The sequence below is a fragment of the Scyliorhinus torazame genome, chromosome 12 (genome assembly GCF_047496885.1).
Source record: "Scyliorhinus torazame isolate Kashiwa2021f chromosome 12, sScyTor2.1, whole genome shotgun sequence".
Lineage (NCBI taxonomy): Eukaryota > Metazoa > Chordata > Chondrichthyes > Carcharhiniformes > Scyliorhinidae > Scyliorhinus > Scyliorhinus torazame.
Genome location: NC_092718.1, coordinates 145409396 through 145432792, shown reverse-complemented (window position 1 = coordinate 145432792; position 23397 = coordinate 145409396). Strand labels below are relative to the sequence as shown.

At 46.3% G+C, this 23397-nt stretch overlaps 1 protein-coding gene across 6 annotated transcripts in view; it reads right to left on the bottom strand.

Moving 5' to 3' along the window:
• Window positions 1-23397, bottom strand: part of rabep1 (rabaptin, RAB GTPase binding effector protein 1) — a 234420-nt gene that overhangs the window by 117742 nt on the left and 93281 nt on the right. For 4 of the 6 annotated variants that reach the window (XM_072469129.1, XM_072469133.1, XM_072469131.1 and 1 more), the window contains exons 3-6: window positions 16543-16746; window positions 14672-14832; window positions 14253-14372; window positions 2356-2494 (exon numbers count right to left, since the gene is read on the bottom strand). In XM_072469129.1, the coding sequence (XP_072325230.1) occupies window positions 2356-2494; window positions 14253-14372; window positions 14672-14832; window positions 16543-16746 (624 nt within the window). The remainder of the gene's footprint in view (window positions 1-2355; window positions 2495-14252; window positions 14373-14671; window positions 14833-16542; window positions 16747-23397) is intronic. The other 2 variants (XM_072469130.1, XM_072469135.1) reach the window with 1 other exon arrangement.

Genomic DNA, 23397 nt, shown 5'->3' with positions numbered 1-23397 from the left:
GAATCCAGCACGATTTTGTAGAATAGAAAGAAATAACTTTATTTACAATTACATATATATATATATATATATACACAACAGCAGTACTCCCTTGCTGCTCACTCCTCTCTAGCTGGTTCCATACTGGCCAGCTCTATTCATGCAGGTGACTCTGCTAATGATTTCTCCGTCTCCCTCATTCGGGGAACTTGTACTCCCAAAGGATTGTGGGATTGCCATTAGTCCCCAGCCAGTGGTAAGCAGGCAGGTTATAACAGTGACCAAATACATGGAAGCAACTGGACTTTGGCCCAAAACAGGATTAGGTAGAGAGAATTTGTCCATGGCCTATGCTCCATCAAAGGAGTGAAAAGGCTACGACGACAACAATGACCAAATACTTGGTCAAAAGAGATACCCGGAGGACCATCGCAAAGGAGGAATGAGAAGTGGAGGGCTGAGTGTATCGGGCCTCGGCAGCTGAAAGCACAGCTGGCCGTAGTTCAAGTGTCCAGAATGGGAAGAGAGTGGAGATTTCAGAGGGTTGCCGGACAGGAGCAGGTTACAGAGATAAGGAGGGACAATGCCATGGAGATATCTGAAAACAAGGATGAGAATTTTAAAATTGAGACATTACAAGACTGGGCGTTAAATGTAGGTCAAGATGCACAGGGGGAATGGGTGAGCAAGACTGCAGGTTAGGATGGGGAGCAGAGTTTCAGATGACCTCAAATGTATGGAATGTGGGAGTCCAATCAGAGAGCAATGTTCCTTGCTAAGCTGAATAGTTGCACAGCAAGTTTGTCAGGCAGGCCAGACATGAGTTATTGCATGTGGGCAGCTGCACAAAACAAACCAAAGGGACCACGCACATAAACAAATCCTGCAAACTCAAATAAAATGAGAGGGAATGGTACCAGAGAATAGTGAATTACTCTAGAGGGAACAACGGCATGGTACAGGGTGCAATGCCACAGAAGTGGAATTAGGCAGTCTGTGTGATGTAGTCAGCAGTTCATATTAGGGTTAAATAGACACCTGGTTAGCAAAGTCTTTCCAGGGAAAGGATGGAGTTGGTGACTAGGGAATGGAAACGGTGGAGGACTGAAGACGATGGCTTCGATTGTATTAATATTTAGTTGGGGGAAATTTCTGCCCATCTTGTACTTAATGTTGGACAAGCAGTGTGACAACTTAAAAGATGCGCAGAGGTAGAGTGTAATGATGAAGTAGAGTTGGATACTGTAACCTTACACATTGAACCCGACGTGGGTCAACATATAGATGAGAAATAGGAAGGGGCTAGGGATAGATCCTTGGACGCAGTGATGTGAGAATGGAAAGAAAGGGTATTATTCTGGTTATGACTGGATAGATAAGGATGGAACCAGACGAGGGCAGTTCCACCCAACAGTTGTTCAACAGAGAAGAGGCCTTTTGGGAGGATGTATGGCCAATGGTGTCAGCGTTTTCAGACAGGTAGAGAAGGACAAGGTGGGATAGTTTACCACAGTCAGAGGATAATTTGTTAATCCTGCTTCCAACATTCAAACATTCTGGATTCAATGTCAGTATTCAATATGGACTCTTCATTTCACTTCATCTTAATGCAGCAATTAAAGAAGAATACAATGAAATATTAAATTGAAGATGCTAAATTAGAATAGATGCTACTGAATAAACTTCTACTGTGAAGAGAGAAAGGTCTTTGCACAAAGACAGGTGGTGGAGACTCAGGTCAGGTGAGATTCAAGAAGCGAAGCGCATCCATGGTTCCAGCGGTCAAGTGCAGCAAGGGAAGACATGCCCCCCTTTTACAGCAGTAGTTACGGCGTTGTGCGGTCGGGGTGGGGCCAGTCCTGATTGTGTCAGGTTTGGGGGAGGAGATCCCGTACAGGGTTCAGTCTGAGTGTTAAGAATAGTTATGCCGAAGTTAGAAGTGCTTTTTCGCCTAACTCTTTCAGAGTAACTAGCAGCGTGTAACTGGCAGAACCATCTGACATTAGTAATTTAGATCTCTTTGTCAAATGGTTCCGCGCCCAGCACAATTGTCCAGGGAAAGTTAGCTCTTCTGGCCAATTGCCTCACTTGGAACTTTAAAGAGGGATTCCCCAGCGCATCTTTGGGGTACCCCCCATCCCCAATCCAACTTTGGGGAGCCAGGAAGTTAAGGCCCATTATCCAAATAATATAGAAACTGCAAAATAAAATGACAGCTGTGGCAAGTGCTCTTTAGAATTTAGGAAGTGCTTTCTCACATTTCTCTTCTTTCGGAAGGCTTCAGTGATTCTTCTTAACTGCACCCTAATCCTAAGGGTACATTTTCAGTTGAACAATAACAGCTTTTTAAATTATGAGCTCTCTTCTTTGGATTACCTTCATGCAGTTCTTTGCGCAGTTTCTCGGCATCTTCCTGTAGCACACTTTTTTGAGTGTTGAGAACGGCAACATACATTTCCAGGTCTGTCCTGCACGATTTCTCAGTCTCAAGGTAATGGTTCAGCTCTTTAACCTGCTGGGCACATTAACCACTTTGGTCTCTTTATATATAGTGAAAACCTGCATTTGGATATTCCTTTGTTGTTTAGCTGATGAAACAAATCTCACTGATCTCATACGATTACAGATGCCCAGCCTGCATCACTGTATAATTCCCGCCCGTTCAAAATGTGCTTGAATAGAGTACAAGTAGGAAAATTTTGCTAAGTATTAAAGCTTTCTTTTCCTGTGAGTTCTTAATTCAGGTAACCTAACAAATGCCATGAGTACTCACAGCACATTTAAGAACAAAAGAACTGGAGCAGGAGTAGACTTCATGGCCTGTGGAGCCTGCTCTGCCATTCAATACAATGGACTCATCTTGGGTTTCAAATCCATTTTCTCATCCGCTTCCCTTATCCCTCAATTCCAAGACACCAAAAAGCTGTCTATTCCAGCCTTAAATATATTAAATAATGGAGCATGGGTTGAGACCGTGGCCCCGTGCTTTAGATTCCCTGACCGATGGAAACAATCTCTCAGCGTCCACCCTATGACCCTGATAAAGACAAAGCAAAGTTTGAGGCCTTCGCTCACCTTGCTCTCTATTCATTTGCTGTCCCAGTAGAGCAGTCCAGTACAGGTCCAGCTGGTCCTGCGATGGACACCTCTAATGGGGCAGCGGATAAATAGAGAGCTGGGCTTGGGCCTTCACTCACATTCCAGGAGTGGTGACAGCTGGACCTGTACTGGACAGCTTGGGGTTTAGATGTTTCAGTATGATTAGGGAAGGTGGTAAAAGAGGTGGAGGAGTAGCATTGTTAATCAAGGATAGTATAATGGCTGCAGAAAGGCAGTTTGAGGAGGATCTGTCTACTGAGGTAGTGTGGGCTGGAGTTAGAAATAGAAAAGTAGCGGTCACTTTGTTAGGAATTTTCTATAGGCCCCCAAACAGTAACAGAGATGTGGATAAAAAGATTGCAATGCAGAATTTGAATAGATGCGTTAGTCACAGGGTAGTTGTCATGGGTGACTTAACTTTCCAAATATTGATTGGAACCACTATAATTCGAATAGTTTGGATGGGGTTGTTTTTATCCAGTGTGTACAGGAGGATTTCCTCACACAATATGTGGATAAACCGACAAGAGGTGGGGCCACATTGGACTTGGTACTAGGTAATGAACTGGGCCAAGTGTTAGATTTGGTTGTGGGAGAGCACTTTGGAGATGGTGACCACAATTCGGTAACTTTCACTATAGCAATGGAGAGGGATAGGAACATACGGCAGGGCAAGGTTTATAACTTGGGGAAGGGTAATTTTGATGCAATTAGGCAAGAATTGGGGAGCATAAGATGGAAACAGGAACTGTCAGGGATAGGCACAATTGAGATGTGGAGCTTGTTCAAAGAGCAAATACTGCGTGTCCTTGATATGTATGTCCCTGTCAGGCAGGGAGGAAATGGTAGAGTGAGGGATCCATGGTTTACAAAAGAGGTTGAATGTCTTGTCAAGAGGAAGAAGGATGAGAAAACAAGGTTCAGTTAGGGCACTTGAGAGATACAAGATAGCTAGGAAGGAGCGCAAGAAAGGGCTGAGGAGAGCTAGGACGGGGCATGAGAAGTCCTTGGCGGGTAGGGTCAAGGAAATCCCCCAAGGCTTTTTGCACTTCTGTGAGGAATAAAATAATGACCAAGGTGAAGTTAGGGCCGGTCAAGGACAGTAGTGGGAACGTGTGCATGGAGTCTGAAGATATGGGAGAGGCCCTAAATGAATACTTTTCTTCAGTGTTCACAAAGGTGAGGGGCCATGTTGTTGAGGATACAGGCTGGTAGGCTGGAGGAGGTAGATATTCGGAAGGAAGATGTGTTAGAAATTTTGAGAAGCCTGAGGATAGATAAGTTCCCTGGGCCTGATGGGATATATCCTAGGATTCTTTGGGAGGCGAGGGATGAGATTGCAGGGCCTTTGGCTTTGATCTTTATATCCTCACTGTCTACAGGAATAGTGCCAGAAGACTGGAGAGAGGCGAATGTTGTCCCCTTGTTCAAGAAAGGGAATAGGTATAACCCTGGGAATTATAGGCCGATTAGTCTTACATCGGTCATAGGTAAATTATTGGAAAGGGTCCAGAGGGATAGGATTTAGGATCATTTGCAAAGATACAGCTTAATCCAGGATAGTCAGCATGAATTTGTGAGGGGTAAGTCTTGCCTCACAAGTTTGATTATATTCTTTGAGGAGGTAACTAAGTACATAGATGAAGGTCGAGCAATTGATGTCGTATACATGGATTTTAGTGAGGCGTTTGATAAGGTGCCCCATGGTCGGCTCATGCAGAAAGTAAGGAGGCATGGCATAGAGGGAAATTTGGCCAATTGGATAAGTAACTGGCTAGCACAGAAGACAGAGGGTGGTGGTGGATGGAACATTTTCTGACTGGAGACCAGTTACCAGCGGTGTACCACAGGGATCACTGCTGGGTCCTCTGCTATTTGTGATTTTTATCAATGACTTGGAGGAGGGGGCTGAAGGATGGGTCAGTAAATTTGCTGATGACACCAAGATTGGTGGAGTCGTGGATGAGGTGGAGGGCTGTTGTAGGCTGCAAAGAGACATCGATAGGATGCAGGGCTGGGCCGAAAAATGGCAGATGGATTTTAACCCTGATAAGTGCGAGGTGATTCATTTTGGTAGAAAAAATTTGAATGCGGATTACAGGATCAACGGCAGGGTTCTGAGGGATGTGGAGGAACAGAGAGCTCTTGGGGTTCATGTCCACAGATCTCTGAAGGTTGCCACTCAAGTGGATAGAGCCGTGAAGAAGGTTTATAGTGTGTTAGCATTTATTAACAGGGGGCTTGAGTTTAAGAGCTGCGGGGTTATGCTGCAACTATACATGACCCTGGTGAGACCACATTTGGAGTATTGTGTGCAGTTCTGGTTACCTCACTATAGGATGTGGAAGCATTGGAAAGGGTGCAAAGGAGATTTACCAGGATGCTGCCTGGTTTGCAAGATGGGTCTTATGAGGAAAGGTTGAGGGAGCTGGGGCTTTTCTCCTTGGAGCGGAGGAGGTTGAGAGGCGACTTAATACAGGTTTATAAGATGATGAGGGGGATAGAGAGAGTGGACGTTTAGAGACTATTTCCTCGGGTGGATGTAGCTGTTACAAGGGGGCATAACTATAAGGTTCAGGGTGGGAGATATAAGAGGGATGTCCGAGGTAGGTTCTTTACTCAGAGAATGGTTCGGGTGTGGAATGGACTGCCTGCTGTGATAGTGGAGTCGGACACTTTAGGAACTTTCAAGCGGTTATTGGATAGGCACATGGAGCACACCAGAATGACAGGGAGTGGGATAGCTTGATCTTGGGTTTCGGACAATGCTCGGCACAACATCGAGGGCCAAAGAGCCTGTTCTGTGCTGTACTGTTCTATGTTCTAAGTGGATAGAGCCGTGAAGAAAGCCTATCGTGTGTTAGCATTTACTAACGGGGGATTGAGTTTAAGAGCGTGAGGTTATGCTGCAACTGTACAAGACCTTGGTTAGACCACATTTGGAGTATAGTGTGCAGTTCTGGTCACCTCATTATAGGAAGGATGTGGAAGCATTGGAAAGGGTTCAAAGGAGATTTACCAGGATGCTGCCTGGATTGGAGGGTAGGTCTTACGAGGAAAGGTTGAGGGAGCTAGGGCTTTTCTCATTGGAGCAAAGGAGGATGAGAGGTGACTTAATTGAGGTGCATAAGACGATGAGAGGGAGAGATAGAGTGGACGTTCAGCAACTTTATCCTCGGGTGGATGTAGCTGTTACAAGGGGGCATACCTATAAGGTTCATGGTGGAGGATAGAGGAGGGAAGATAGAGGTAGGTTCTTTACTCAGCGAGTGGTTGGGGCGTGGAACGCACTCCCAGCTATGGTAGTGGAGTCGGACACTTTAGGAACTTTCAAGTGGTTATTGGATAGGCATATGGAGTGCACTAGAATGACTGGGAGTAGGTTAATTTGATCTTAGTTTCAGACTAGTTCGGCACAAGATCGTGGGCCGAAGGGCCTGTACTGTGCTGTACAGTTCTATGTTCTGGGAGTGGAGACAAGCTGGGCCCGCGATGCACACCTCTACTGGCGCAGAGGTTAAATAAAGGACGAGGCTCGCGGCCTTCACTCACCTTCAGGGAAAGGAGATAGCCGGACCTGTGATGGACACCTCGACGAGACAGAGGATAAATAGAGAGAGAGGCTTGGGGCCTTCACTCACCTTTGGGGAGCAATGACACCCGGACCTGCAATGGACACCTCTACTGGGGGAGCAGATAAATAGAAAGCGGGTCTCAGGGCCTTCTCACATCCCAGGAGTGGAGACAGATGGACGGAGATAGCCGGACCTGCGGTGGACCCTCTACTGGGGCAGCAGGCCGAGATCAAAAAACATTCCAGGAGGGACATCACAGGAAACGGTAAATTCATTGGTTGGAAAGAAGCTGCTATTAGGAACTGTGTTTAAATAGCTTAAACTAGAAAAATGGATCATTTATAAAGAAGCAGCTCCTTGAATTTTAGTAAAGGTAGTGAAGTCAAAGTGAAATAAGGTAATTTAGTAAACAATGTACGGTAAGGTTAGAGAGAAAAGCTGGGAGGATAAAGGAATGAGAGAAAGAGCGAGACTGCGAGTGAAGCTGGGAGGATAAAGGAACGCGAGAAAGAGCGAGACTGAGAGCGGAGCTGGGAGGATAAAAGAGCGAGACCGAGGGGAGAGCCTGGAGGATAAAACAATGGGAGAAAGAGCGAGACAGAGCGGAGCCGGGAGGATAAAGGAGCAGGAGAAAGAGTGAGACCGAGAGCAGAGCCTGGAGGATAAAAGAGTGTGAGAAAGAGTGAGACTGGGAGCAGAGCGATAGGATAAAAAGTGGGGAAAAAAGCGAGACTGAGAGCGGAGCCGGGAGGATTAAAGGGCCCGAAAAAGAGCAAAAGAAAGCAGAGCCTGGAGGATAAAGTGCGAGAAAGAGTGAGACTGAGAGCAGAGCCAATAGGACAAAACAGCAGGAGAAAGAGCTAGACTGAGAGCGGAACCGGGAAGGTAAAGGACTGCGAGAAAGAGCGAGTCTGATAGCAGAGCAGGGAAACTGAAAGATTGGGACTGAGAGCGGAGCGGAGAGAATAAAACAGCGGGAGAATGAGCAAGGCTGAGAGTAGAGTCGGGGGATAAAAGAGCGAGATAAAGGGTGAGACTGAACGTGGAGCTGGGAGGGTACAGGAGCATGAGAAAGAGGGTCACTGAGAGCGGAGCCCGGAATTACAGGAACACAAGAAACTGCGAGACTGAGGGCGGAGGATTAAAGAGAGCAAAAAAGAGCGAGACCGAGAGCAGAGCTTGAAGGTTAAAAGAGTGCGAGAAAGAGTGAGAATGAGAGAAGAGTGGAAGGATAAAACAGCGGGAGAAAGTGCGATACTGAGAGCGGAGCTGGGAGGAGAAAGAGCGAGACTGAAATTGGAGCTGGGAGGATAAAAGAGTGCGAGATAGAGTGAGGCAGAGTGGAACCAGGAGGATAAAGGAGTGTGAGGAATTGGACTGAGAGCTGGACTGACGAGAGGATAAAGGCACACGAGAAAGGGCGAGACAGAGCAGAGCTGGGAGGATAAAAGTGTGGAAGAAAGAGCGAGACTGAGAGCGGTGTACTAGTTTGGAGCTCCTGAGGTGGTGTCAGGATTCAAAAGTGACGGTAGGCAAGCGGAAGCAGCTGATTAGGCGAGTACAGCCAGCTAAATATCCCACAAGTCTCGACAGACGTGCTGTTAGGTAATTTGGACATTCTGAATTCTCCCTCAGTGTACCCGAACAAGGGCAGCACGGTGGCGCAGTGGGTTAGCCCTGCAGCTTCATGGCGCAGAGGTCCCAGGTTCGATCCCGGCTCTGGGTCACTGTCCGTGTGGAGTTTGCAGATTCTCCCCGTGTTTGCGTGGGTTTCGCCCACAACCCAAAGATATGCAGGCTAGGTGAATTGGCCATGTTAAATTGCTCCTTAATTGGAAAACATTAATTGGGTACACTAAATTTATTTTTAAAAAACTTAAATCTGTGCCCCCTGGTTATTGACCCCTCCACTAAGTGGAAACAACCTTCCTGTCCACCCTTTCTATGTCCCTCATAATTTATACACCTGAATTAGGTCCCCCCCTCAGCTTTCTCTGTTCCAGGGAACAAAGCCCAAGCCTATCCAGTCTCTTTCGATAGCTGAAATGATGCAGTCGAGGCAACATCCTGATGAATCTCTTCTCCACCCTCACCAGTGCAATCACTTCCTTTCTATAGTGTAGTAACCAACGCTGCTCACAGTACTTCAGCTGGGGCCTAACCACAGAGGTTTATACAACTGCAGGATAACCTCCCTGCTCTGATATTCAATGCCTCCGTTAATAAAGGCAAGAATCCACTGGCCTTCTTAACCACCTTATCTACCAGTCCTGCTGACTTCAGAGATGTGTGAAAATGCATACCATATTCTGTAGAATCGAGGACCAGGGAAGAAGGTCCTAGAGTAATGAGTATTATTTGATTTTAAGTATCTTCCAAAAGGTTCAATTTAATTCATGGCAGGAGAGCTCAAAGCTGTGGTGTGCTCCACCTGCTCTATGTGGGGATTCGGGAACATTTCCATTGTCCAGGGTCAGTATGTGTGCAGAAGCGCCTCCAGCTTCAGCTCCTGGAAGCCCGGGTTTTGGACCTGGATCGGTAGCCGAGGTCACTGTAGAGTATCCATGAAATGGAGAGCATCGTAGATCGCAGTATAGAGGTGGTCACACCGCAGGCTAAGACTCCAGGCAGGAAGGCAACGGGTGGCCACTAGGCAGAGCAAGAGGACTAGGCAGGCAGTGTAGGAATCTTCTGTGGCCATTCCCTGCAAAACAGATCTACCACTTTAGATATTGTTAAGGGGATATTGTTGGGGGGGGGGAAGGAGTAAAAGTGTGGGAATGTAACAGTTATACGGAACTGGATTGCAAGGGGAATAGATAGGTGTTTCTGTGACCGCAAGCGAGACTCCAGGATGGTATGTTGCCTCCTTGATGCTAGGGTCGTGCACTAAGGTGCATTTTGGAGGGAGAGGGTGAACAGCCAGTGCTTGTAGTATATACTGTACACGCGACATAGGTTAAAAAGCAGAATATAGGGAGTTAGGAGGTAAGTTGATAAGTAGGACCTCAAAGGTAGTGATCTCAGGATTACTGGCTGAAGAGGTGGTATGAGGCGGAGGGTTTCAGATTCCTGATGCACTGGGACCAGTTCTGGGGGAGTTGGGACAATACAAACTAGATGGGTTACATCTGGGCAGGACCAGGACTGAGGTCCTCGGGGAGTATTTCCTTGCATGGTTGGGGGAGGATTTAAACTAAAATGGCAGGGAGATGGGAGTCTATGCAAGGAGTCAGAGGAGGGGAAATCAAGTGCAAGGAACAAAAGACAGAAAGGAGAATAAGAAAAGCGATAGGCAGAGAAACCAAGAGCCAGAATCAAACAGGGAAAAATATGGGAATGGGTCAAGGAATGTTAAAAAGGCGAAAAGCTATGTGCCTTAATGAATGGAGCATTCACAATAAAGTGGATGAATTAATCATGCAAATAGATATATGCGGGTATGATGTAGTCAGGATTACAGAGACTTGGCTGCAGGGATGGGAATTGAACATCCAGATGTATTCCGTAGTTAGGAAGGACAAGCAAAAAGGAAAAGGTGGTGGGGTTACATTGCTGGTTAAACAGGAAATTAATGCAATAGTGAGTAAGGATATTAACTCTGACAATGTGGAATCTGTATGGTAGAGCTGAGAAACACCAAGGGGAAAACAAAACATTAGTCGGGGTTGTGTATAGACCCCTAAATTGTAGTGGTGATGTTGGGGGTGGCATTAAATGGGAAATTAGAGACACATGCGATAAAGGGACTTCTGTAATTATGGATGACTTGAATCTACATCTAGATTAGGCAAATCAAAGTAGTAACAGTACTGTAGAGGAGTTGTTCCTGGAGTGCACACAGGATGGCGGCATGTTAGCACAGTGGGTAGCACGGTTGCTTCACAGCACCAGGGTCCCAGGTTCGAATCCCGGCTTGGGTCACTGTCTGTGCAGAGTCTGCACGCTTCCTCCGGGGTGGATGCATGGGTTTCCTCCGGGTGCTCCCGTTTCCTCCCACAAGTCCCAAAAGACGTGCTTGTTAGGTGAATTGCACATTCTGAATTCTCCCCCGTGTACCCGAACAGGCGCCGAAATGTACCGACTAGGGGTTTTTCACAGTAACTTCATTGCAGTGTTAATGTAAGCCTACTTGTGACAATAAAGATTATTATGGGCCAATATGTTGAGGAATCAACTAGAGAGCAGGCCATCCGAGACTGGGATGCGAAAGGATTCATTGGCAATCTAGTTGTGCGAGGCCCCTTGGGGATGAGCTACTATAATATGAAAGAATTCTTCTCAATTAAGATGGAGTGACGCAATTGATTCTGCGACTAGGGTCCTGCATCTAAATAAAAAAAACTCTGATGATGTGAGGCTCGAGTTGGTTACTGTCCTTAAAGGCAAACATTCAAAGATTGCATGGGTGAACTGCAACAATTGTTTATTCCTGTCTCGTGCAAAACTAAAACGGGAAAGGAGATTAAACAATGGCTTACAAGGGAAATTAGAGATAGTATTAGATGCAAGGAAGAGGCAGACAAATTGGCCAGAAAATAAACCGGCCCGAGGATTGAGAGCAGTTTAGAATTCAGCAAAGGAGGACAAAGGGATTGATTAAGGGGGAAATTGAGTACGAGAGGAAGCCTGCGGGGAACATAAAATCTGATTGTAAAAGTTTCTATAGATATGCAGAGAGAAAAAGATTGAAGACAAATGTAGGTCCGTTACAATTAGAATCAGGAAATTTATAATGGGGACCATAGATACGGCTGACCAACCAAATACATACTTTGGTTCTGTCTTCATAAAGGAGGACAGTAATAAGATACCAGAAATGTTGGGGTACACGGTTTAGGAAGAGGGAGGAACTGAAGGAAATCAGTATTAGTGCGGAAATGGTGTTGGGGAAATTGATGGGATTGAAGGCCGATAAATCCCAGGCCTTGATAATCTACATCCCAGAGTACAAAAGGAAGTGGCCCTAGAAACAGTGGATGCATTGGTGGTCATCTGCCAAGGTTCTATAGAATCTAGAATAGTTCTTAAAGATTGGAGGGTAGCTAATATAACCCCACTATTTGAAAAAGGAGGTATTATGGACCAGTAAGCCTGGCATCTCTAGTGGGGAAAGTACGAGCGTCCACTGTAAAAAGATTTAATCGCAGAGCACTTGGAAAACTGGTAGTATCAGACAGAGTCAGCATGGATTTATGAAAGGGTTTTGGACCTGGATCGGTAGCTGGGGTCACTGTAGAGTATCCATGAAATGGAGAGCATCGTAGATCACAGTATAGAGGTGGTCACACCGCAGGCTAAGACCCCAGGCAGGAAGGCAATGGGTGGCCACAAGGCAGAGCAAGTGGACTAGGCAGGCAGTGTAGGAATCTTCTGTGGCCATTCCCTGCAAAACAGATTTACCGCTGTGGATATTGTTGGGGGGATATTGTTAGGGGGAAGGAGTAAAAAGTGTGGAAATGTAACAGTTATAGGGAACTCTATACTGGAATTTTTTGACGATGTAATGAGTAGAGTTGATGAAGGGGAGCCAGTGGATGTGGTTTATTTGGACTTTCAGAAGGTTTTCGACAAAGTCCCACATAAAAGATTAGCGGGTAAAATTAAAGCGCATGGGATTGGGGTTAATGTATTGAGATGGTTAGAAAACTGGTTGGCAGACAGCAATAAAGAGTAGGAATAAATGGGTCTTTTCTCAATTGTCAGACAGTGACTAATGGGGTGCCTGCAGGGGTCAGTGCTCGGATCCCAGCTATTCACAATATTTATTAATGATTTAGATGAAGGAACAAAATGTAATATCTCCAAATTTGCAAATGGCATAATGGGAGGTGGTGAAGAAGGGAAATGGGTATGTTGGTCTTCATAGTGAGAGGATTCAAGTACAGGAGCAGGGTTGACTTGGAGTTATACAAAGCCTTGGTGAGGCCACACCTGGAATATTGTGTGCAGTTTTGGTCTTATCTGTGATGGGATGTTCTTGTTATAGAGGGAGTGCAGCGAAGGTTTCTCAAGCTGATTCCTGGGATGGTGGGACTGACATATAAGAAGGGATTGAGTCGGTTAGGATTATATTCGCTGGAGTTTAGAACGAGGGGATATCTCATAGAAAACTATAAAATTCCAACAGAACTAGACAGGGTAGATGGAGGAAGGATGTTCCCGATGGCGGGGGAGTCCAGAACCACGGATCACAGTCTAAGGATACGGGGTAAACCATTAAGGACCGAGAGAAGGAGAAATTTCTTCACCTAGAGTGGTGAGCCTGTGGAACTTGCTACCACAGAAAGCAGTTGAGGCCAAAACATTGTACGTTTTCAAGAAGCAGTTAGATATTTCGGGCAGCACGGTAGCATAGTGGTTAACACAATTGCTTCACAGCTCCAGGGTCACAGGTTCGATTCCCGGCTTGGGTCACTGTCTGTGCGGAGTCTGCACGTTCTCCCCTTGTGCGCTCCGGTTTCCTCCAGGTGCTCCGGTTTCCTCGCACAGTCCAAAGATGTGCAGGTTAGGTGGATTGGCCAAGCTAAATTGCCCTTAGTGTCCAAAATTGCCCTTAAGTGTTGGGTGGGGTTAATGGGTTATGGGGATAGGGTGGGGGTGTGGGCTTGGTTGGGGTGCTCTTTCCAAGGGCTGGTGCAGACTCGATGGGCTGAATGGCCTCCTTCTGCACTATAAATTCTATCTATAATATACCTCTTGGGGCTAAAGGATCAAAGAAATGTGAGGAAAGCAGGAACAGATTACTCAGTTGGATGATCAAACACGATAATAATGAATGGTGGAGCAGGTTCAAGTCTGAATGGCCTCGTCCTTCTCCTATTTTCTGTGTTTCTATGACTCACTGCATAAAAAGGTATTCTGTGAATCCTGTAATCTGTATATATTGTCACCTCCTACAGGGTCTTCGGTGTCAGTTAGATGTGTCCTCTAATTACTGACCTATCTGTCCACAAACATTCACTACTTCCACCACCGACACACCGTTGCAGCCATATGTATCATCTATAAGATGCAATGCAGGACCTCACTAAGGCTACTTAGACAGCACCTTCCAAACCCACGACTGGTTGAAGAACAAGGGCAGCAGATACCTGGGAACATCATCATCTGGAAGTCCCCCTCCAAATCACTCATCACTCAACAGTTGAAAATATATCCATGTTCCTTCACTGTCGCTGGGTCAAACATGGAACTCTCTCCCCAAATGCAATAAATGCTGGCCTCCCCAGTGATGCCCACATCCCATAAATGAATAAACAAAGAAGAAACGGTTTCTCCTGAAATTCTATCAATGCCTCAATATTTCATTGCCTATATTAATTCTCACCTTAATCTTCCCTATTCCAAGGAGAACAACCCTAGCTTCTCCATTCTCTTCACACAACTGAAGTCCCTTATCCCTGGTCCCAATCCCCTGCATCCTCCCAGTGAATAATCCTGACCCCAGATTTCACTAGACATTACATCCACAGTACATCATGAAGTGCCTCCTCTTACATCCACAGTACTGAAGTGCTAAACATGAATAATTTTGAAGAATAGGCACTCTTACGCAGAAGAATAAAATTATTTTGATTACGGTCTTTTAGGGCTCACCTTCGAGGCTTCCAGTTCTTTGACCTTTTCCTCAGCTGTTAACAGCTTTTCTTTGAGAGCTGCAATCTCCTGCTCCATGGGCACTACCACTGACCGCAACTTCTCAGCATCTTCCTGAGCCTGTCCATTGAAATTACATTACAAGTATGTTCATTACAAGTGCGACTGCCTCTACTTTGACATCTAATAAACAACAGTTCATGACTCCAAAAATGCACTTCATATAACCTCGAGTAAAAGCTCCGCCACCCCACCGCCCAAATGGTCTGGAAGTAGGTTAATCAAATCCAAGTTTCTACACGTTGTTTCTTTTCCTGCATGACTTTTCCTGTATGCCCAAGAATGAGCTCCACTTATTATTTTCCATTTCACATTCATCCTGAACATCAGCAGCAACCGGAACAGCTGAGTATACTCACTTTCTTCATATCATTTTCTAAACTGTCCTCCTCTTTTCTTTCACTCAGCTGCCTCCTTAGGTCAGCCAATTCGCGTTCCACTGTTTCCTTGTACTGCCCCCATTGTGCGCGCTCCTGCTCCAGCCGCTGATGGAACTGAATCTCATACTCTCGCGCCGCATCTGCAGCAGAGTTTAGAACACAGATCAAAAGGCACCACTGACAAAATTAACATTTCTCTTTTTCAAAAAAGGAATACCAAGAAAGAGAATTAAACGGTTCAGGCACATAACCCAAATGTGGAAAATGTTGAGACTTAATCCGATGGCAGAAATACACAGCCCACAATCACGGATACTGAAACTTTATATCTAGCTTATTTACAGAGAGAGAGGGACAGATTGCGTCAAAGGGTGACCAAAAATGGAGCGGGAACACGCAAGGTGGGGAAGACCAGAGAGGGCCAGTGGAGTGCTTGAGGCAGAGGTTTTAGCCTATTGTTCCAGAAAAGTTTCCAGGTTAACATTTAATGTTGTTGTTATAAAATTATACTTGAGACCAAAAGAGTTATTAGCATCATGGAAGTCTTCTGGGAATGCCAATCAAGTTCATTAGCAGTGAGGCCAGACAAAGTAGTCAACAGAATCATGTTTCTCTTGTACCAGATTAGTTTGAGATAATGGAGATATCTTTCTGCCTCCAAAAGATAATCCAGCCAATAATGATGGATTGATTTAATTCATTGAGCACTGCACAAGTCATAGCTGGCCAAGCAGCATGGCTGCACCACAAGATAGAGGGACAGAGGTTAAAACATTTTTGGCTCTGACTTTCACTCAAAAATCTGCCATAAATTTGAGTTGGAAACCATCAGAATATTTTTAGTACTAGTCATATGAGCAATAGTGACTTGTAAAGTGAAGGAGAGCCTACAACAAAGCATAGTTTGCATTATTTATATGAGGAGCTTTGAAGTAGGCAACTTTTGCTATGATAACTGCATTTTGCTCAGGCACGTAAGTTATATAAAACAACTCAATTTGGTGGCTCATAATTGGTCCTTTCTCAAAAGAGCATTTATCTCACACTCTCACTGCTGAGATCCTTTCAGCTTGCTCAGGTGGATGTTAAAGATCCTGTGGTTGAGGGTCCTCTCCCAATGTCCTGCAAAGCATTTCTCCCTCACTCAACACCACTAATGTAGATTCACTGTCACTTGTGCATTTGCTATTGTGAAACTTTGTTGTGTGCATCGGTTTCCACATTTGCCTAGTTTACAACAATGGCAGGAGGTCATGTGGTGCAATATGTAGCATCCCTGCCTCTGAGCCAGAAGCTCAAGGTTCAAAAACCACTCCAGGACCTAATCGCCAAGGAATGTACATTCATAATGTGGCTAAGCAGGTTGAGTGCCAACTTGTAAATCCTTCCAACATATGTAATGGTAGGTAGTGACAGCGGGAAAGAGACCCAGTCAGCTATGCAGTGATAAGAAATTGGAGCGGCTACCATCACTATCCACCACTCCAGACTACAACACGTAAAAACCATAGCTTTGGTCAGTTGGCTGGACAGCCAGAGTGGATCAGACTGGTTCGATCACCGATCTGGCAGGGGCAGATTGTGCACCTGCATCCTTTCCCTAGCTGTGGTGGACAACCTTTAGAGAACAAAAGAAACTACACTTCAACACTGGTGCATGGGCTGTGAAAACAGTCAGAAACTCCCAATTACAGGGAAGCAACTAATTAAATACAGAGTTTTCCTTCCCTACTAATATTCAGAGTCAAAACTGACAACACAAAAATTGGGCAGAATGTCAGAGGTGACCAGCCCACAGAGAATCCTGCCTCATTAAGTGAGTTCAGAGGAAAAATGAGCCTGTTCATTACCTTTCATTATAGCCTGCATTGAAGCAACTTCTTCCTGCCATTGCTTCTTCACATCATCGACTGCCTCCTGTTTGGTGGTCTCAGAAACCATAGCTACTGCTTTTATATTCTCCATGTCAGCATTTACCTCCATGAGCTGGACTTGCAGCCGAGTAACATCACCTTCTGCTGACTGTAATGCAACATTTTGCCGCTTCAGTTCCTCTAAAAAAAAAGAGATACATTTTTATTCTTGATTTTGAAACCTCATGGGTTAAAAAGCCTCCATAATGCCCGACACGTCTGCAATTACACATGAAAAAAACTCAAGCAAATATGTGGGCCTCCAGAATTGTTATTGCACAAGCAGCTGTCAGGTTTATTTGTAACTATGGTGATCTAGTCAAGGGAAGCATTGCTCCAATAGGGTTACCTGGATACCTGAGAACTAAAACATTACTGGTGTACTTAAGTGCATATCAGATCCAAGCACGCAATTCCAAAGTACTAACCATTTATTCTTGATCAAAGTTTAACATGACACAAAGCTAGTCAAGTTCATCATAAAAAAGTTCTAGTAAAATAAATCTCAAACACGAACGGAAACAAAGCCTAGAGACTTTCACTGAAAGAGCCCCTCAGTGACTTTTTTTTCTCATTCATGGGATTATAAGCATCCACTGGCCAGCCTTTATTGCCCTTACGAGCTTCCTTCTTGGACCACTGTAGTCCATGTGGTGTAGATACACCCACCGTGCTGTTGGGGAGAGAGCTCCAGAATTTTGATCCAGCGACAGTAAAAGAAAGTTTCAAATCCGATGATCTCTGTTGTCTGCTGGTCATCCTTCTAGGTGGTAGAGGTTGTGGGTTTGGAAAGTGTTGTCGAAGGAGCCTTGGCGAGTTGCTGCAGTGTATCTTGCAGATGGTACACACTGCACTCATTGTGGGTCATTGTTAGAGGGAATGAATATTGAAGGTGGTGGACAGCATATCGATCAAGCAGGCTGCATTGTCCCAGATGGTTTTGAGTTGATGGAGCCACACTCATCTAGACAAATGAAGAGCATTCCATCATATTCCTGACTTGTGCCTTGTAGGTGTTGGGCAGACTTTGGTAAGTGAGTTAGTCACTACAGAATTCCCAGCCTTTGACCTGCGCCTATTGCCAAAGTATTTATCAGACTGGCCAGTTTAGTTTCTGGTCAGTTGTATTTCTCAGGGTGTTGATAGTGGGGGATTCAATGATAATACCACTGAACTTCAAGGAGAGATAGTTAGATTCTCTCTTGTTGAAGATGGTCATTGCTTGGCACTTGTGCAGTACCAATGCTACTGCTAATCATCTCCAGCCTGAATGTTTTCTGGGTCTTGCTGACGTTTTGGCACCGACTACTCAATCATCTGAAGAGTTGCAAATAATACTGAACATTATGCAATCATCAGTACACCTCCTCATATTAAGCTTTATGATGAAGGAAAGGTCATCTGTGAAACTGAAGGTCATTGGCCCAATTAACTCTTGCAGGGATGTAACTGGTCAAGCTGATTGGCTTCCAACAGCCACAACCAACTTCTTTTGAAGACGCCAATAAAGGGAGCGTTTCTCCCCCCAGAACTCTAACTGACTTCAGTGTTGCTAGGGCTTCTTGATGTCACATTCTGCTTTGATGTCAAGGTCAGTTACTCTCAACTCACCTCTGGAGTTTAGCTCTTTTGTCCATGTTTCAGTCAAGGGTGTAATGAGGTCAGGAGTCGAATGCTCTAGCACAACTCAAACCAAACATCAGTGAGCAGGTTATTGTTGTGCAATAGCACTGTCGATGACACTTTCCCATCACTTTTCTGATGATTGAAAATAGACTGATGGGGCGAATTGGCTGGTTTGGGGGCGAATTGGCTGGTTTGGATTTTCCCTGCTTTTTTGCGGACAGGATATACCTAGGCATTTTTCCACATTGTCAGTTGATGCCTGCATTATAGCTGTGCTAGAACAGCTTGGCTAAGTGCATGGCCAGTTCTGGAGCACAATACTTCAGTACTATAGCTGGGACATTGTCAGGCCTCACAGCCTTTGCTGTATCCAGTGCCTTTATCTGTTTCTTGATATCATGCAGAGTAAATCAAATTGACTGAAGACTGTGATGCTGAGGATCTCAGGAAGAGGCCAAGATGGGGACGCCATGGTGGCGCAGTAGTTAGCACTGCTGCCTACAGCGCTGAGGACCCGGGTTTGATCCCGGCCCCGGGTCACTGCCCGCGTGGAGTTTGTACATTCTCCCTATGTTTGCGTGGGTTTCACCCCCACAACCCAAAGATGTGCTGGTAGGTGATTGGCAGCACTAAATTGCCACTTTGACAAAGTGTCATCTGGACTCAAAATGTTAGCTCTTTTCTCTCCCGACAGGTGCTGCCAGACCGGCTGAGATTTTCCAGCATTTTCTCTTTGGTTTCAGTTTCCACCATCCGCAGTAATTCGCTTTTATCCAGGTGAAACTTTCCATCCCAGGCAACATTCTGCTGAATCTCCTCTGTATCCCTCAAGTGCAATCATATCCTTCCAATGGTATGGTAGCCAGAACTGCACACCATATTCCATCTGTGACCAAACCAATGTTTTACAAAGTTGTACAAAGACCTCCCAGCTCCGATAGTCTATGCCCCGGCTAATGAAGGCAAGCATTTGCATGCCTTCTTCACCACCCTTTCTACTTGTGCTGCCACCTTAAGGGATCCATGGACTTGTACACCACGGTCACTTTATTCCTCAATAATCCCTAGGGACCGACTGTTCATTGTGTATATCCTACCCTTATTAGACCTCTGAAAAAGCATCACCCCACACTTATCAGAATTAAATCCCATCTGCCACTGCCCTGCCCAACTTACCAGCTGGTCAATATCAGTTTGTAGCCTAAGGCAATCCCCCTCACTATCAACAACACCATCAATTTCTTGACAGCTGCAAACTTACTAATTATACCTTCTACATTCACATCCAAGTTGTTAACGTATATAACAAACAACAAAGGTTCCAGCACCGATCCCTCTGGTACACCACTGGTCACAGGCGTCCAATCATAAAAGCATCCCTCCACCATCACTTGTTGCCTCCTATTAACAAGCAAATTTTGGATCCAATTTGCCATGGATCCCATGGGCTCTAACATTTCGGACCAGTCTTCCTTTTGGGACCTTGACAAAGGCCTTACTGAAGTCCATGTAAACCACATCAACTGCACTATCCTCATCAATATATTTAGTTACCTTTTCAAAAAACTCAATTAAATTAGTCAGGCAGAATCTCCACTGACAAATCCATGCTGACTATTCCTGATCAATCCCTGCCTTTCCTAGTATTGATTAACCCAGTCCCTCAAGAGTTTTCCCCCAATAATTTCCCTACCACTGATGTTCGACTAACTGGCCTGCAATTACCTGACTTATCCCTAATGCCCTTCTTGAATAAAGGTACCACAAAGGTACCATATAAAAGGTACCACATCCAGCCATCTGGCACTTCACCTGTAGCAGCAAAGATTTAAAAATCTCCATCAGGGTGCCAGTAATCTCCTCCTTTATCTCCCATAGCAGCCTGGGATACTACCATCAGGCCCGGGGAATGATGCATCTTTATGCCTGCTAAAACATCGAACACCTCATTTGTATTAATCTCAACGGGCTCTAGAACATCACCATCCCAACTGAAATCTCCAGCTACCATGTCTTTCTCCTTAGTGAAATATTCATTTAAGACTTCGCCTATGTCCTCTGGCTCCATGCACAGGTTGTTCCTTTGGTCTCTAACGGGCCCCACTCTTTCCTTGGTCATCCTCTTGCTCTTAGTATACCTATAAAATGTCTTTGTTTTTTTTTACTCCTATCTATTGCGGGTGATACTAAAATAGGAGCAGGCAGTGAGGCTGGGATAAAGAGTTTACAGACAGATATAGATACGCTAGGAAAATGGGCCAAAATTTGGCAGTGTGAGGTTATCCATGTTAGCCGAAAAAATATAAAGGTAAATTTTCTAAATGGAAAGCAGATTCAAAATGCTAAATTGGCCCTTAATTGGAAAAAAAAAATTGGGCACTTTAAATTAAAAGAATAAAATACCAAGAGGGATTGATAAAGTAAACTGTTATGGGCCAAGGTTTAGAGAATCCCAAAGTGTAGCATGGAGTTCACCTAACCCACAACTTTTAATAGATTGTGGTATGGGGAGCACACGGCCCACTCTACCGGTGAGGTACAGCAGAAATGGAAAAGTTTTTTAAAAAATATATATTTATTAAAGTTTTTTAACACAATTTTTCTCCCTTACAAACAATAACCCCCCCCCCCCCCCCCCCGCGTAACAAAAAAAAAAAAAACGAGAAATCGTGCAGAGCAAGATATATACATGGCAAAATGATATGTTTACACAGCTTTGTACACTGGCCCTCACCCATACGTGCCAGTTTCCCCAACCCTTCATGTTATCTCTTGCTCATCCACCCTCCCAGGCAGTCCCCCCTCCACCCCCCCCCTCCCCGGACGTTCCCCCCCCCCCCCTCCCAGGACGTCCCCTCCACCCCCCCCCCCCCCCCCCCCCCCCAAGGTTGCTGCTGCTGCTGACCGACCTTCCTCTAACGCTCCGCGAGATAGTCTAGGAACGGTTGCCACCGCCTGTAGAACCCCTGCGCAGACCCTCTCAAGGCGAACTTAATCCTCTCCAACTTTATGAACCCAGCCATATCATTTATCCAGGCCTCCAGGCTGGGGGGCTTCGCCTCCTTCCACATTAGCAAGATCCTTCGCCGGGCTACTAGGGACGCAAAGGCCAGAATGCCGGCCTCTTTCGCCTCCTGCACTCCCGGCTCGTCCACTACTCCAAATATTGCTAGCCCCCAGCTTGGCTTGACCCGGACTTTCACCACCTGAGATATTGCTCCCGCCACTCCTCTCCAGAACCCCTCCAGTGCCGGGCATGAACAAAACATATGGACATGGTTCGCCGGGCTCCGTGAGCACCTTCCACATCTGTCCTCTACCCCAAAGAACCTACTCAACCTCGCTCCGTCAAGTGCGCTCTGTGGACCACCTTAAATTGTATCAGGCTGAGCCTGGCACACGAGGAGGAATTAACCCTACCTAGGGCATCAGCCCACAGACCTTCCTCGATCTCCTCCCCCAGCTCCCCCTCCCATTTACCCTTCAACTCTTCTACCAGAGATTCCCCCTCTTCTTTCAACTCCTGGTGTATTTCCGACACCTTGCCCTCCCCGACCCATACACCCGAGATCACCCTATCTTGAACTTCTTGTGCCGGGAGCAACGGGAATTCCCTCACCTGTCACCTCACAAAAGCCCTCACCTGCATATATCTAAAGGCATTTCCCGGGGGGTAACTCGAACTTCTCCTCCAGTGCCCCTAGGCTCGCAAACGTCCCGTCGATGAACAGGTACCCCATTCTTCCAATCCCCGCCTGATGCCAGCTCTGGAACCCCCCCGTCCATCTTCCCCGGGACAAACCGGTGGTTACCCCTGATCGGGGACCACACCGATGCTCTCATTGCACCCCGGTGCCGTCTCCACTGGCCCCAGATCCTTAGCGTTGCCGCCACCACCGGGCTCGTGGTAGACTTGGTCGGCGAGAGCGGCAGCGGTGCCGTCACCAACGCCCCCAGGCTCGTTCCTTTACAGGACGCCATCTCCATCCTCTTCCATGCCGCCCCCTCTCCCTCCATAACCCACTTGCAGATCATCGCCACATTTGCTGCCCAGTAGTAGCTCCCCAGGTTTGGCAGTGCCAACCCTCCTCGGTCCCTACTGCATTCCAGGAACCCTCTACTTACTCTCGGGGTCTTATTCGCCCACACAAACCCCATAATACTCCTGCCTACTCTCTTAAAAAAGGCCTTAGTGATCACGATGGGAATGCACTGAAACACAAACAAAAACCTCGGAAGGACCACCATTTTGACCGACTGCACTCTACCCACCAGCAAGAGCGGTAACATGTCCCATCTTTTGCAATCCTCCTCCATTTGCTCCACCAACCTCGTCAGATTCAGTTTATGTAGGGTCCCCCAACTCCTGGCTATCTGGATCTCCAGAGACTGAAAGCTCCCCTCCGCCCTCCTCAGCGGTAGGTCCCCTATCCCTCTTTCTTGGCCCCCGCCTGTAATACAAAGAGCTCACTCTTCCCTACATTGAGCTTATAGCCCGAGAACTCCCCAAACTCCCTCAGAGTCTGCATGACCTCCACCATCCCCTCCATTGGATCCGCCACGTACAGCAACAGGTCATCCGCATATAGCGACACCCGATGCTCTTCTCCCCCTCGGACCACCCCCTTCCATTTATTAGACTCCATCAATGACATGGCCAATGGTTCGATCGCCAATGTGAACAACAGGGGGGACAGGGGGCACCCCAGCCTCGTCCCTCGGTACAGTCGAAAGTACTCCGACCTCCGCCGGTTCGTCACTACACTCGCCATCAGGGCTCTGTAAAGGAGCTTAACCCAATTGATAAACCCTACACCGAACCCAAACCTACGCAGCACCTCCCAGAGGTACTCCCACTCTACTCGGTCAAAGGCCTTCTCCGCGTCCATAGCTGCCACTATCTCCACCTCTCCCGCCTCCGATGGCATCATTATCACGTTTAAGAGCCGCCGCACATTGGTGTTTAGTTGCCTGCCCTTTACAAATCCTTTCTGGTCCTCGTGGATTACCCCTGGGACACAGTCCTCGATCCTCGTGGCCAGCACTTTTGCCAGCAACTTTGCATCCACATTGAGGAGCGAGATCGGCCTGTACGATCCACATTGCAGTGGGTCCTTGTCCCGCTTTAGGATCAAAGAAATTGTCGCTTCCGACATTGTCAGGGGC